We start from the raw sequence: 13508 nt of genomic DNA, 5'->3' as shown, positions 1-13508 counted from the left end.
AGTGACTGTGACCAAACGACCAATAAATCTGTAAAATAAACATTTTTATAGAACACGAACAGAGGGCATTTACCCATGAACTATGACGAGTGTGATGTCACAACACTCCTTGTTTGTGCTGGTACATAGGCTGTAACTGTGATTGATAAAAGTAATATGATTTTTAATTGTTTAAATAAATGTTCTTTTGAAAATTAATCAAGAAATCCCGCAAAAAAGATTAAATGAAATTAAAATGAAATTGTTTTCAATATTAATAACAATCAGAAAGTTTAAGCAGCAAATCAGCATATTAGAATGATTTCTAAAGGATCAAGTGACACAGAAGACATTTTAAAATGTAATATTTCATCAAATTACTGGTTGTACTATATTATGACCAAAATTATAAAGCCTTGGTGAACATAAGTGACATTTCAAAAACAATCTTTAACTTTTGAACTATAACAAAAACCATTTTGATGTAAAATGGTATAAGAGCTCTGAACTGTTTGTCCTATTTGGAGCCATAATTATCAATTTTATAAATATAGAATTCAATTTACAGCCTAATATAAAACACAACCTTGTGTGTTTTTCTGAGTACATCCCACTAAATCAGAAATAGGCTGCAATGAATCTCAAGATGATGGAAGATAAATGTGTTTGCAGGCTTTGAGGAATCTCATTAAGATACAAAAGGTACTTTGTGAACTTCTAGCTAGAGTAAGCAAACAGCTCAGCCGTACAGTAATCTTCGGAGAAATGGCACCTACAGAAACGTTTGACAAGCACAAACAACTCTGCAGGAGTAAATATGATTAAACCATGCTGATGCACCGATCAATCCAGCTCAGCATATCCTGTTCAAGAAAGAAACAACTCTCTAGATGAAGTGTTTCCATCAGAATGTTTACCAAGCCATGACTCGAACAGTTTGATTACCTACTTTATTGGACTTTGCACATTGTCTGGTAAACCCCTCCGCTGGAAACACTAGCCCATTGATTCACGCCAAAATGACTACAGTTGTTTGCTGATGGCGATAAACAAATGAAACCGATGAGAGGAAAGGGTGGAGGAGGAACAGAGCTGTCAGCCATGCCAAGATAACATCTGGTTAGATCAGCTCATGGGCTTCAGTGCAGTTTTGGTCACTCACACACACAGGTCATAAACTGTGACCAAAGCAAAGGCAGTGGGGTTAATAATCTCATGCGTTTCAGAGAATGGTTCAACTCAACGTTTTGACTTACGTATTGTGGGAAAAGCATGCCATTCTGTTTATCCCGTCGGACGAGAATGGTTACACAATGCAACAGACACAATTAGAGGGCATACAACACAATAACATCTCACATTGTGAGCTCACACAAACACATTGTAAAAGAATACATTCCAGTTGTTTTTCAGAGTGAATTACAGCTCTACTCCAAATGCTAGTGTGCTGCCTACCTAGGCAACGTTTTAAGGCAGCAAATCAAGTTGCTTGGTAATATACCTATTTTTGGTCAAAATAAAAGCAGGATCGTATGTATTCAAGTACATAAGAAATAAGTAGTAAATAAACTAATTCAGTTATAACAAATATAATTCTATAAAAATATTTCCTAGGTGAATAAATCCTTAAATACAGAATTGAGGGAAATGCGTAGTAATAAATAATTATTCAGTCCTGAAAAGTATTTTATTAAAACACTGAATATATAAAAAGACAATCCCATTATACACTAATAATAATAATAATAATAAATTAATAGCATTTAATTTTATTCCTAACACACATCACTAGAAAATGGTTCTAATTAAATGTACCATTTCATCCAAAATTTGTGTAAAGTATCAAGTTGTGAGCTTAGCCACATGCTAACTCCAAAGTATAATGGAACCAACTTCCAATTTGGAAAAAAGTGCAACAGAAGGCCTCTTGAAGTACTTCCAACTCAGAAATTGTCAACGATGTCACAAGAGCATACCAGCACCAACGGAGAAGTTCCCGGTTAATGATAAACACAGATAAAGATGTGAATGGAATGCATTCAATGACTCAAAGTTCCAACATCACATGATAATAAAGCAGGTTAAACAAATGTTTGCAGAGACAGGAGTGTAAACCATGCTAAACTATCCTCTCTGTTGATAACTGTACATATTCAAAACAAATGTTAGCATTTTGCTAGCCATTTGTGTCTGTATACACCGTCCAAGCATTGGGATGCTACATTGGACACATGAAATTGAGTTTTTGCTAATGTACAGCCTTTCAATTCAGTCACTCATGATGCAGTTTAGAAGGTAGCTGCCCATCTAGATAGCAGACAGTGAGGCAGCTCATTAGGGTTTGGAACAGAGCCCATGTTTCAGAATCAGAGGAGGAACTCCAGCTATTGTCTGTCTATTGGTTTTTGACAGTTGTTTCTAGCACAAATCTTGTTTCATTTGAGTCAGAGAAAGCACATATTGTTGTCCTCACCATGGTGGCAGGGTTCCATGTTGTGGTCGGAGCCATCTTTGGTTGCCAGTTGGTTCCTCCAGTCAACTTCTTCTCACCGGGTTGACTCCAATGAATGTCACTGAGGAAGAACAGTAAAAACAACCACGATCAAGTCACTGAGTTTGAAGAGAACTATGAATTTGGACTGAGATGAGTGGCAAATGTCATACTTCTTTGCTGTTCCATTTCCAATACCGAGATCTGGAAGAAAGAGAAAACCAGTGAGGACTATGCCAGCCATTGTGAAATGCTAAATTCATTTTTACAGGATCCTAAATCAATAAATAAAATCTAAATTCTAAATGATTAATACCAGAATACAGAGTTGGGCTCAATTTGGGAAAATAAAATGTTTTCATCAAGAAAAAGTCTGATTGTGATAATGCTTGTTTGCAGGGCTGCATAATGTGATATATTCTCAATATTGAATTCTCAAATGCATTTCATAAGCAAGCTATATTTGTAGCACACGAAGAGATGAGTTTGTGAATATATTAACTTAAATCACAGCTTTTATGATTCAATAAATCACACTATGCCATTTGACAACTTGAGTTTTTTTTGTTTTTTTTGTTTTTAATTGATCGTGTAGCTCTAATACAGAATATTGTTTGTATGATATAACAAGAACAGAACACTTACTTCCCACAAGGTTGGCGAGGGAGGAATCCAAGTCATCGGAAACCAATTTGCCTTGCTGTTGGACGCAGGGCGTCAGGCCCTGGTTGGGAGAGGTCACTGTGGGTTTCAGGATGCCACCTAAAATATCATCTTAAGCAAACAGAGAGGAGAGGGAATGGGAGAGGGATACAAGACATGGACAACACACACAAACAGAAAGAGCACAATTAGGTTGGGTGGAGCGAGAGGCAGCCATCCTCAAAGCAAATGTTGAAGGACTGAAAGTGAAAGATTGTGGGTAAAATCTTGTGAAGTCAACTCACCCAGACATGCATTGCCATGCAAAGTCAGCGGCCAACCAGATCAAACCACACAGTGAGAAGAGATAAAGAGGATAGAATGAGGAACATCTCAAAACACAACTGCGCAACATATGGTGGTCATACATGATATGGGCTCACATTTAAAAAAAGCTTACAAATTCAAGTCAACTTCTGTTATGTATTACTACATTTACATGTTATTAAAATGTATCCATTTAAAAAATGTTTAGTGATGTTTTAAGAGGCCGATTCCCCCTTGGAATAATATGCATAATGAGACCAAGAACACGTAGTGAATTTTCAATTTAACATTAATTTCTTTAATTGTGTTAAGAGCTGGATCCAAACCTGGGTCGTCTAGGTCTCAATAATTTATAGCACTAACCCTTATGCCACATCTCCAACATAAGACACACTGATTTCAAACCAATCTTGGGTTTAACTTGGATCCAATGAAACCAAGAATCGAGCAAATTAATGCTTCAAGATTTAAAGAGAAACCTGAGGTGTGATTTGGGTTTAAAAAGCAAGTTCTAAACATGCAGTACATTATGATTTCTTTTCTTATTAAAAAAAAAAAATAATAAAAAAAAATAAAAAATAAAGTACAACAGCAAACTTCTACAAGAACGTAAAAGTGGTTGTTTAACCATTTTAGCACATGCTAGTTTCACTGTCAGCTTAAGCGTGGTCCAATGAACTACTCCACAAACAACATTGACCTTCAGCAGTGAGATGGATGTGAAGCATCATGTGTGGAGAAAAGCAGTGTGTGAGTTACAGCAACTAGGTTAACTTCTCTCTTACCAGTCGAGTCCGTGTTGTGGGCGGCCGATTTATTGCCGAATACAGAGTCAAAGTCAACATTAAGGCCCGTCGAACTGGGAGGCTGGGCGGCGGGAGGTGCAGCGAACCCTGTTAAAGGAAATAAGGTCAGACCTAAAAAATCCACTACAGACTGGTTCACCTACACGTGTTTGAGGAACGCCAGAGAACAGCAATTTTAAAACAGTGGTTAATGTGTTCTTCCAGTTCATGTGTGATGCATAATTGCCATCATTAATTTAAATGTTTGACTGGGTTAACCAACGGCAACTGACTCATACTTCCCACAAAATGTTTGTAGTAACAAAGACAGCCATGCAAGTTCAACCAACAACCACATTTGCTGTATCATGCCGACTCCTGTCAGATAAAACTTTGCATTTTGCAGGGCTTTATATTAGTCTTATTCTCACATGTTTAGTATTTAAGTTAAATACATAATCAAACAAGTTGCAAATGTACAAATTATTTTTGTTAAATGAAATAAAATAACCTTAAACTTAAATTAATTTGTTAAATATAAATGGTAAAAAAAAAGGACATGAGCAATTCAAATTCCTTAAATGGAGTAAAATTAGAATGAAGTCTGAAAAGATAAAGCAACAAAAAATATATAGAATTAAAAAAAGAATATTTCATAATTAATTGTGCTGAAGTAAATTATTAAATTGACAACACTATTTTAAAAGAAAATTAACAATGAAAGCTGAAAACACAGGTTTCAAACTTAAACCGAGCCAAATATCTGAATTGACTTATTTGAGAAACCTGCTCCTATTGGCCAAACAAAAGCGCACCTGCGAAGGGAAAGAAAGGGGAAGACAGCTGAAGGACACAAAAAGAAAGAGAGACATGCTGGAGGGAAGGCACCTACCTCCGAATAGTCCAGCTACAGCGGAGGGCTCAGAGTGGAAGAGAGGAGTGTTAGGGTAGGCAGCCGGAGAACAGAACGAGTCTGACAGGCCAAGAAACAAAAGAACAGGAACCAGAGACAAGAAAATTAGTGAAGAAAGACCAAAGTTGGGTGATGTTTGCTGTGGGGGGTGGGGGTTGTATAAACCCTAATTGGGGGAATATATATGGACTGCACACATTATGTTAAAGTCAGTCAAGAGGGTTGAATTAAAACAAAATAAATGTAAAACGAATAAAGGTACTAAGAGTAATTTGGGGTGAAAAGCACTCAGAGGGGAAACCAGCGGGGTAACGCCATTATGTTTCCTGAGGTCAGAAAACATATGTCGCACTGGGACGTCTGTACCTGAGAGGAAGCAGCCCATCCGAGCAGAGGGCTCGACGGGTGATGCAACGGAACAGCTCGAATCAATAAAGGGATTGTAATTATCTGGAGAACCAAGAAATTAAATTGACATTTGGGAAGAACTTCAAACTTATCACTCTAAGGTTGGGAAAACTAACAGGCAGCAAAGGCAGCAAAGCACAACCAAGCATATTTTTGAGTTAGGTGGTCCAGAGACCATCGTAAAGACCTTCAGAAAACCACCAAGAAGCAATTAACTGGTTTATTGTAGGTAAAAAGGACCACCAAACTCAAATAGGGTACATGTATTTTTAAGCAGTTAATCTGTACTTGATAACAGCCAATCGTTTTCACTCTTGATCACACTCATGTATTGATATTAGACCAACATTACTTCATCATAAAAGCCAACTCACCATAATACAGCTGTACAAACAAAAATACTCTTTACAGTAGCAACAAACCATCTGTCCGTCACTCTCTCAAATATGTTATTGTTCGCTCCGAGAGTCACTAGTGTCGAACAAACTCATAGAAGCTAGACTTCCTTAACTGCTTTTACCCAATCATAGAAAGGCACACACAGTGTTTCAAAACCTAGGCTGTGTTCAGAATAGCATACTACCGCAATTTTTACATTTATATGGCACAGTATCTAAATTTTCAGGATCACTGTATCCCAACAATGAAATGCGCTCAACCTGACCTTGGGTTTCCAATGTGACAAAAGAATAGGAAGAAACCATTTTTGATGAAACTGCCACAATTAGATTTTTTTCTAGACTCATGATCAGATTTGTTCAAAGTTTGTTTAGTTATTTAAATTAGATACTTTTTTTTTTATCCCAATAATCAAGCAGTTCAGATTCAAAAATGCATGCAATTTGTCTTAAAGCATGTAATAAAATCTCATTAGTACTTATAAAGTACATGTTAAAGTCTTCTGAGTTAGACATTGTCAAAAATACTGTCTATGTAGGCAGCTTACTAGGTTTTAAGTACACAGCCGGTATGAACTCGAGACACACGTATCTGATACTTTAAGGTTAACTAGGGTCTCGCCCCGTTCTACCCAGAGGGTCTTTGTAAACTTGATGCGGTGGAGCATTCAGGAAAAAAATGAGAGTGGAGGGAAAACAGACCGGTACACAGCAGGCGAAAGAAAGCAAACAGCACACTACATTAGAGAATAGAACAGCTGTTTACCACCGAACATTTCATGACTGGGTGTCCTAGAGGAAAAACTAACAGCATCTGAAGACACAACAGGCAGATGGACAGGATCAACAACTGGATTTGTAAGGAAAGGATTTAAGTTTGGAATGGAGTCGTCAACAGCCTCTGTAGACGTGAAAGGATCTACACCGTCAAAGACAAGACAGAAACAGAAAATAACAGGAAAAGGTTAGAGAGAGAGAGAAAAGAGAAAGCATGCAAACACAGACTAACAGACAAATGAGGTGGAGTCTGTTTGGTCTAGATGCTTTTTAGATGTAAATAAACTACACTGAATGAGCATTCCGACATGGAATGTAATGAAAATGTAACAAATCATGCATGTAATCTAAAAGGTTACGAATTATCCTTTGAATTGTGACAAATATTAGAATTCATAAAAATGTATTTGACTAGCTATGCTTACTTTTCAGTAGAACTTCATTCTGCAGACCTGCCAACCTTGGAAATTTTTTTGGAGTACCATCAGCGTGGCGGGCGGGTTATGGGTGTTGGAGTGGGGGTAAACAGTTTTACTTTTTACAGTTTTTTATTGTTTACCATAACGGTTTAGTTAATTTTTGCTATTGATTTTTTATGCTATTTGTTTTTTCAGTACACTTTAATTAAACCCCCAGTACACATCCGTAGGGCTGGGCAATATGAGCAAAAATTCATATATCTGTATTTTTGTGCTGATTTTCACTATACAGTATCCTATACATCGTGGTATTTTGTGAATGTAACCATGTAGGCATATATTATGTGCAAAAAGGGTTCAACATTACATCACATTACATTATAACATTGCAATCTAAAAAAATATATATACATTTTTAAAGAAGAAGTTAAAGTTACTAAACTAAAAATAAAAATAATAAAAATCAGACTAATTAAGTAAATAGGCTATTTTGATTAACCCAGTACACTTTACAGTTAGTGCTATCAGACAAATACATTTACTTGAAGGTTTGAAATTCTAACTACAAATCTTTCAGCAACATGTATACTTTAGTCGGAGTTGTTGCACTCCTATTTCAATGAGCTCGTTCTAAATGAAGTCTCTGGAGATTAGCAGAGAATCCCTAAATAAGAAACTCATGCACTTCTGACAGCAAAATGGAAATATTTCCTTTTTTTTTTTTACATTTACAGATGGAGAACATACACACACACATATATATATATATATATATATATATATATATATATATATATATATATATATATATATATATATATATATATATACACACACACACACACACACGTTCAATTAAATTTATGCATTAAGGAAAACAGCACATTTCAAACACTAAACAGTGCGTCTTTGTCTTCCTCACACGCAGCCTTTCTGTCAGAGCATCTAACGGTTTGAACAAACTATAAACGATAGGCTACTAGGAAAGAAATAAAAAAAAAAAAAAAAGAAAAAGGCTATGAAGTGTTTGCTTGTTTTGAATACTGCGCGTGGACAGGCGTTACTAGATTTTGGCGGAGTTTAGAGTGACAAATCACACCAGCGTACTTTGAGGTCAAAATGCGTAGCTGGAATGCAAAAATGCATACAGGTTGGCAGGTCTGATTCTGATATAAATATTTAAAGTTGTAAAATAAATCTAAAATATATAATTATTTAGTTTAATAATTATTTTATAAATATGAAACTCATGCGAGCTTGGAATGACATAAGGATGCATAAATGACTACAGAATTATCATGTTTAGGTAAGTTATTCTTTTAAAAGTGGTAGGAGATGACAGCAGAGGTGTTGGACACTGTATAGAATACTTAAAACTCCAAAGAGCTTCAAGGTAATACATCCGTAAAGGTTGCTGAGTGTGTTTTACGCAGTATAATTCAATAAACACAGAAAGCTGCAGGCTTTTTATGGTTCTGCCTGACTAATATCGGAAACCAATATGATATCAGTTCTGCCACGTTAAATATCAAGTTACACACCCTATCAGCACTTTCAGATACAAATTAGACTCTCATTTATCAGACTTTACAGATTAGATGTTTTTAGGACAAATAAAATGCATGCATTAAGACCATGGATAAAACTCAAGGTGGAACTTTTTCTGCTTCAGTTTTGATTACAGAGGAGAAGATAGTGCTGATGTAAGCTCGATTTCAATCAGATGGATATTAACGCAGATCTGTGAGTTCCTGTGGTGTGGACGGCTCACCTCCCCATGTGTTGGCTAAAGGCAGGCCGGTGGAGAGAGGCAGGGAGTGCTGGAACGCGGGCTGCAGGTCCAAAAGATCGCTCGGCACCTTCGGAGTACTGGAGCCAGACACGCACCAAGACAAACACAGACACACACAGGAACTGCATTAATGTCTTCCATAAAACGGCAGACTAAGGGCCAAGCATTTCACACTTATATGGCAAAGACAAACTTGGCACGTTGATTTGAAGTGCTTAAAGTAGAGTCTTAGGGAGTTGGGGGAAATTCACATGCAATCAATACCTTCTTCACAGCCAAATCCTGTCCAGGCAGGAATTCACACACTTTCAGTGTAAACAAGAGAACCAGAGCCTGATTTTGAAATGACTTTTTCTCTTTTTCTCTGTTTTAATACACAAAGCCGCACAGTCTTAGGACAGGACATTAATCTGATTTGAACAAACCCATAACCGCAAGTATAATAGTAATAATGATGCTCGCCTTAGCATCATTAATAACGCATGTCCCAGTTGCTCCTTGGGTGACATCATCATTAAAATCACATAAGCCTGTAACGTAATCGTGGAGTTTAACTTGCCATCATTGTGTAGTCCTCCATAGAGCCCTAATAAAATACTCAAAGCTGAAGATTGATGCCAAACGATTGCACATGTGCACTCATTCACCAACTGGGAAAATAATCACTACCAGCCGTGCATCATCAGAAAAGAGAGACTGTGTGGGAAGAACTAATTGCTCTATATTTGATGATTGATCCCACAATCTATCTGGCGAAAAGCATTTGAACTTTGCTGTCACTTAAAAATCAACATTAAAATAGTGCAGCTAATAGTAGAGCTACATTTTGGTGCAAGGATTCTTTGATGAACAGAAAATGTCAAATAGCAGCATTTAGTTGAAATTGAAATCTTATGCAACATAATAAACATCTTCACTGTCTCTTTTAATCGACTTAATGTGTCTTTAATGGATAAAATTAGGATTTCTTTCAAAAGACGACCCCACGCTTTTGAACAATACACACATAAAACTATTACCTGTTATTGAAGCTACTGGGTGTGGAGAACAGGTCAATGGCTGGGGTGGAACTGATGGTTCCCGTCTCTGTTGATACGGGAGACGCTGCAGTCGTGGAAGATGTGGAGGGCTTCTTGGACAGTTCCTTCAGACGCTGCTCCTGATGGAAGAATCAAATCACGTAACCTTGATAGTTACATTGCTAATTGGTTATAATCCAATTTAATGAGCTCTTTAACTAAAAAAAAAACCTGTTCCTCTCTTTCACACCTTAAGTGCTTTTAATCGAGCCTGCTCCTCCTCCAGAGCTGCCTGCTTTTCCCTCTCATCGACTTTGGTGAAAGAGATACCCGTGTTGGCCAAAGAGGACACCGCATTGGACAGCGTACTGGCTCTATGTAGAAAGACAGGCAGAAGACCTGATATAGTAAATATGCCACTGTTGAAATCGCTAGGGTTGCATTTGTAGACATCAGTGCTACTAGCATAAACAGAGCACATTTTTACTGCTTCCTCTACAGGAACGCAGTTTGACCCTGGATTTCCACAAAGACTGTCAGTGTTCGTAAAGCTTGCATTTTTTTAGCCTACATCCAAACTGCAGGTCATCAGATGCCTGTACATTCCTCTTACGCTTTGTTTAAACACATTACACTGATTGCTTTAGAAATATTTGTTATATTAAATAAAATAAGGAAATTAAATGACACCACTCACAACACTTAAAACCACCTTAGATAATTCAATGCTTCAATCAGATTAAAATGTAAACCTATGAGAAACTTTATAAGCATTTAACTACAAACTTGGTACAATTCCTATGTACATAAACTGCAGTAATGTAGCCTTTAAAGAATGACTGAGATATTACATGTTGATTTCTAGATGGCAGCATAATAAATTTCAGCATTAAAAAAAGCTCAAAATCCCTCTTACTTGGAAAAGCTGCACCAAACAAACCTCTCTCCCACACATGCTCAGAACAGCCAAAAGTCACAAACACTCGCCGGATGCAGCGCATGAGGAAAGCAACCCCCTCACATTCTAGAAAGTTCAAAATTAGCTTCTTGAAAATCACTGTACCTGCTGGCAGCCGTGGAGTCTTTGACCTTTTTCCCCTCTAATGAAGCCAAATGCTGCTCAAGGGCATCCAGAAGGCTACTGGGGGCCTGGAGGTATGGAAACATTAGCTTACAGACCAGTACACACACACACACCCAGACACACAAAGACCACAAATATACACACACAACATATAGTGGTGGTTGATTTAATTAGGGGTACTTCTGACTACTAAAAATCTTGAAAAAAATTTAACTCGTCTTAAATGTTTTAGGAAATGTGCAAATTTTTTAACATGACTGAGACTCAATGACTTTAATATGAACAACCCTTCAATGGAAAATCATGAAATAATCATTGAAATCATTGAAATAATATCCTTGATGTTGTACATGATGTTGTACATCTGTGAAAAGTTTTAATAAGCCTTGGAGTTGATATGAATAAACTAATTTAACTAATTGGAAAATAAATAAATACAGAAATAAAAATAAATTAACCAGCTAAATTAATAAAAAGAAAAAAAAAAAAAGATAAAAAGAACTTAATAGATTTAAAAAAATAATAATTATATATATATATATATATATATATATATATATATATATATATATATATATATATATATATATATATATATATATATATATATATATATATATATAAAAGCATTTATTAATTTAGTAATTGTATTTATGTACGTATTTATGTATGTATTTTATAAAAGCTGCATTACAGTTACTGACAAGGATTTTAAAAATAATCATGCTCACATCACTTTTCATTTTATTATGACTAAATAGATTTAGTTCTTTAATGTTTTCTAAAAATGGCATGATAATGACAATAATTTAGAATCACTGTTCATATAATATGAATTATCAAAATTTTTTTAAAAATGTAATGTTCACATACATTCTTAATGAACTTAAAATCACATTTTTAAAAGATCACTTTAATAACAAACTTTATACACAACATTGAAAACATACAACAGACAAAAATGTCCCCTTAAGTGAAGATTCACTGCTGTACAAAAACACAGACAGCATGCAAAGATACAAACCAAAAGCTCTGAACACAGAGAGAAGAGAGTGAGATGCAGGTACTTACACAAACTGTAAACTGAAAACGAAAAGATAAGGAAAGATACAGAATATAAAGGTGGTAGTTTAACAGAGGTTTTTTTCATTGCATTTAAGAAACTGCAGAAATGTTAAGCAGAATAAAAAGAGACCCAGAAATCTTAAGTTAATATACGGAAAAAAAATTGCATTATCTAAAAAAAAAAAAAAAAAAAAAAAGAACAAAAAAAAAGACTTCTATATACATATAAAAGGTGGAGATCACACAAATAAGTGAAGTTTCCAATGAAAACCCCATATTAAAAGGTCATGACTAAAAAAATTATAATTTCCTTGTTCACACGGTCTCCTTAACACACAAGTAAAAAGCTAATTGTTAAAAAGAAAACGAAAGCAAATGAAATCGGACCTAAACCTAGAACCTAGATTTTAGTTTTAAACCTGTATGCTGCCCACAGCCTCACACCTTTATGTGCTGTATGAATCAAGCATTGTGGACCGTTAGAATAGCTTTCCCCACCAGCGTCATGCAGAGATGTCCGCATGCGTCGAGCACTGCAAGCTCTCGCTTTGCAGCCTCACTGCACAAGCAAATTAGCTGCAGTTCTAGAACTCTCTGATGACTTTTCCTATAACTCGTGTTACGTATTGAGATTTCTAGGTAACTGCAGGTTAGAGAGTTCTACAACATGCACTTGTTTGGATCTAATGCAGCCGTGCCACGTTTGGCTGAGGATCTCAAGCCGTATCTTGTGAACTAAGGGCAGAGTGACAGATAAGTAGCTAATGGGCAGAAGGGAAAGCAGTTATTGTACTTTTAAAAAAAAAAACACAAATACAAAAACCAGGCTAATTTATTTTTCCTCACCTGTGATAGGTCTGGAATGTCCCCTCGGTCGATTCCCACTTGCTGTCATGATCAGAAAAGATCTGATTAATGTGTGTCATTAAATAAGCAGGGACCCCATAGCACAGGTTACACAGTCTTACCTCCGCCACTTTGAGAAATTCTGAGATTCTCGTCATTCGAGTGAGGAATTTCTTATAGATGTCCAGGCCTTCTTTACACTGGGCTTTCTTCATGTCAAAGTACTTCTCTACACATGGGAAAAGGTATGAAGTCAGATTTTGAGATGGCTTTGCACTCCTAACCACATTTCAAGGGGGCTTGTTTTTTCACTCTGCGACTTCACCAGAGTTATGCTTGGCATCTGCCGTCACAATATGACCCGAAGCCACTCTCAGTAGTATGTCAGCCTCTCACAGAAACTCTCATTCACATGTAACCACTGAATGAAGCCAACGGATGCAGCTCAGCCCCTGAACGGAGCCGTCCAACACAAACACTCTAAGTAGGGCTGTTCGATTTAGTAAAATATAATATCATATTGCAATTGTTTTAACAAATACTGTGGTAGCGATTTAAATTGT

At 36.3% G+C, this 13508-nt stretch overlaps 1 protein-coding gene across 16 annotated transcripts in view; it reads right to left on the bottom strand.

Annotated features, from left to right (window-relative positions):
• The window catches only part of picalma (phosphatidylinositol binding clathrin assembly protein a), a 39129-nt gene that overhangs the window by 5989 nt on the left and 19632 nt on the right, over positions 1–13508 (bottom strand). For 2 of the 16 annotated variants that reach the window (XM_052567083.1, XM_052567089.1), the window contains exons 8-21: positions 13068–13174; positions 12946–12987; positions 11014–11099; positions 10201–10324; positions 9951–10090; positions 8911–9008; positions 6710–6862; positions 5504–5587; positions 5117–5197; positions 4225–4332; positions 3116–3244; positions 2644–2674; positions 2453–2552; positions 1236–1259 (exon numbers count right to left, since the gene is read on the bottom strand). In XM_052567083.1, the coding sequence (XP_052423043.1) occupies positions 1236–1259; positions 2453–2552; positions 2644–2674; positions 3116–3244; positions 4225–4332; positions 5117–5197; positions 5504–5587; positions 6710–6862; positions 8911–9008; positions 9951–10090; positions 10201–10324; positions 11014–11099; positions 12946–12987; positions 13068–13174 (1307 nt within the window). The remainder of the gene's footprint in view (positions 1–1235; positions 1260–2452; positions 2553–2643; positions 2675–3115; positions 3245–4224; positions 4333–5116; positions 5198–5503; positions 5588–6709; positions 6863–8910; positions 9009–9950; positions 10091–10200; positions 10325–11013; positions 11100–12945; positions 12988–13067; positions 13175–13508) is intronic. The other 14 variants (XM_052567085.1, XM_052567087.1, XM_052567084.1 and 11 more) reach the window with 14 other exon arrangements.

Source organism: Carassius gibelio, chromosome B10, assembly GCF_023724105.1.
Source record: "Carassius gibelio isolate Cgi1373 ecotype wild population from Czech Republic chromosome B10, carGib1.2-hapl.c, whole genome shotgun sequence".
Lineage (NCBI taxonomy): Eukaryota > Metazoa > Chordata > Actinopteri > Cypriniformes > Cyprinidae > Carassius > Carassius gibelio.
Note: the sequence above shows the minus strand (reverse complement) of the source record. Positions and strands in the feature narration are given on the sequence as shown.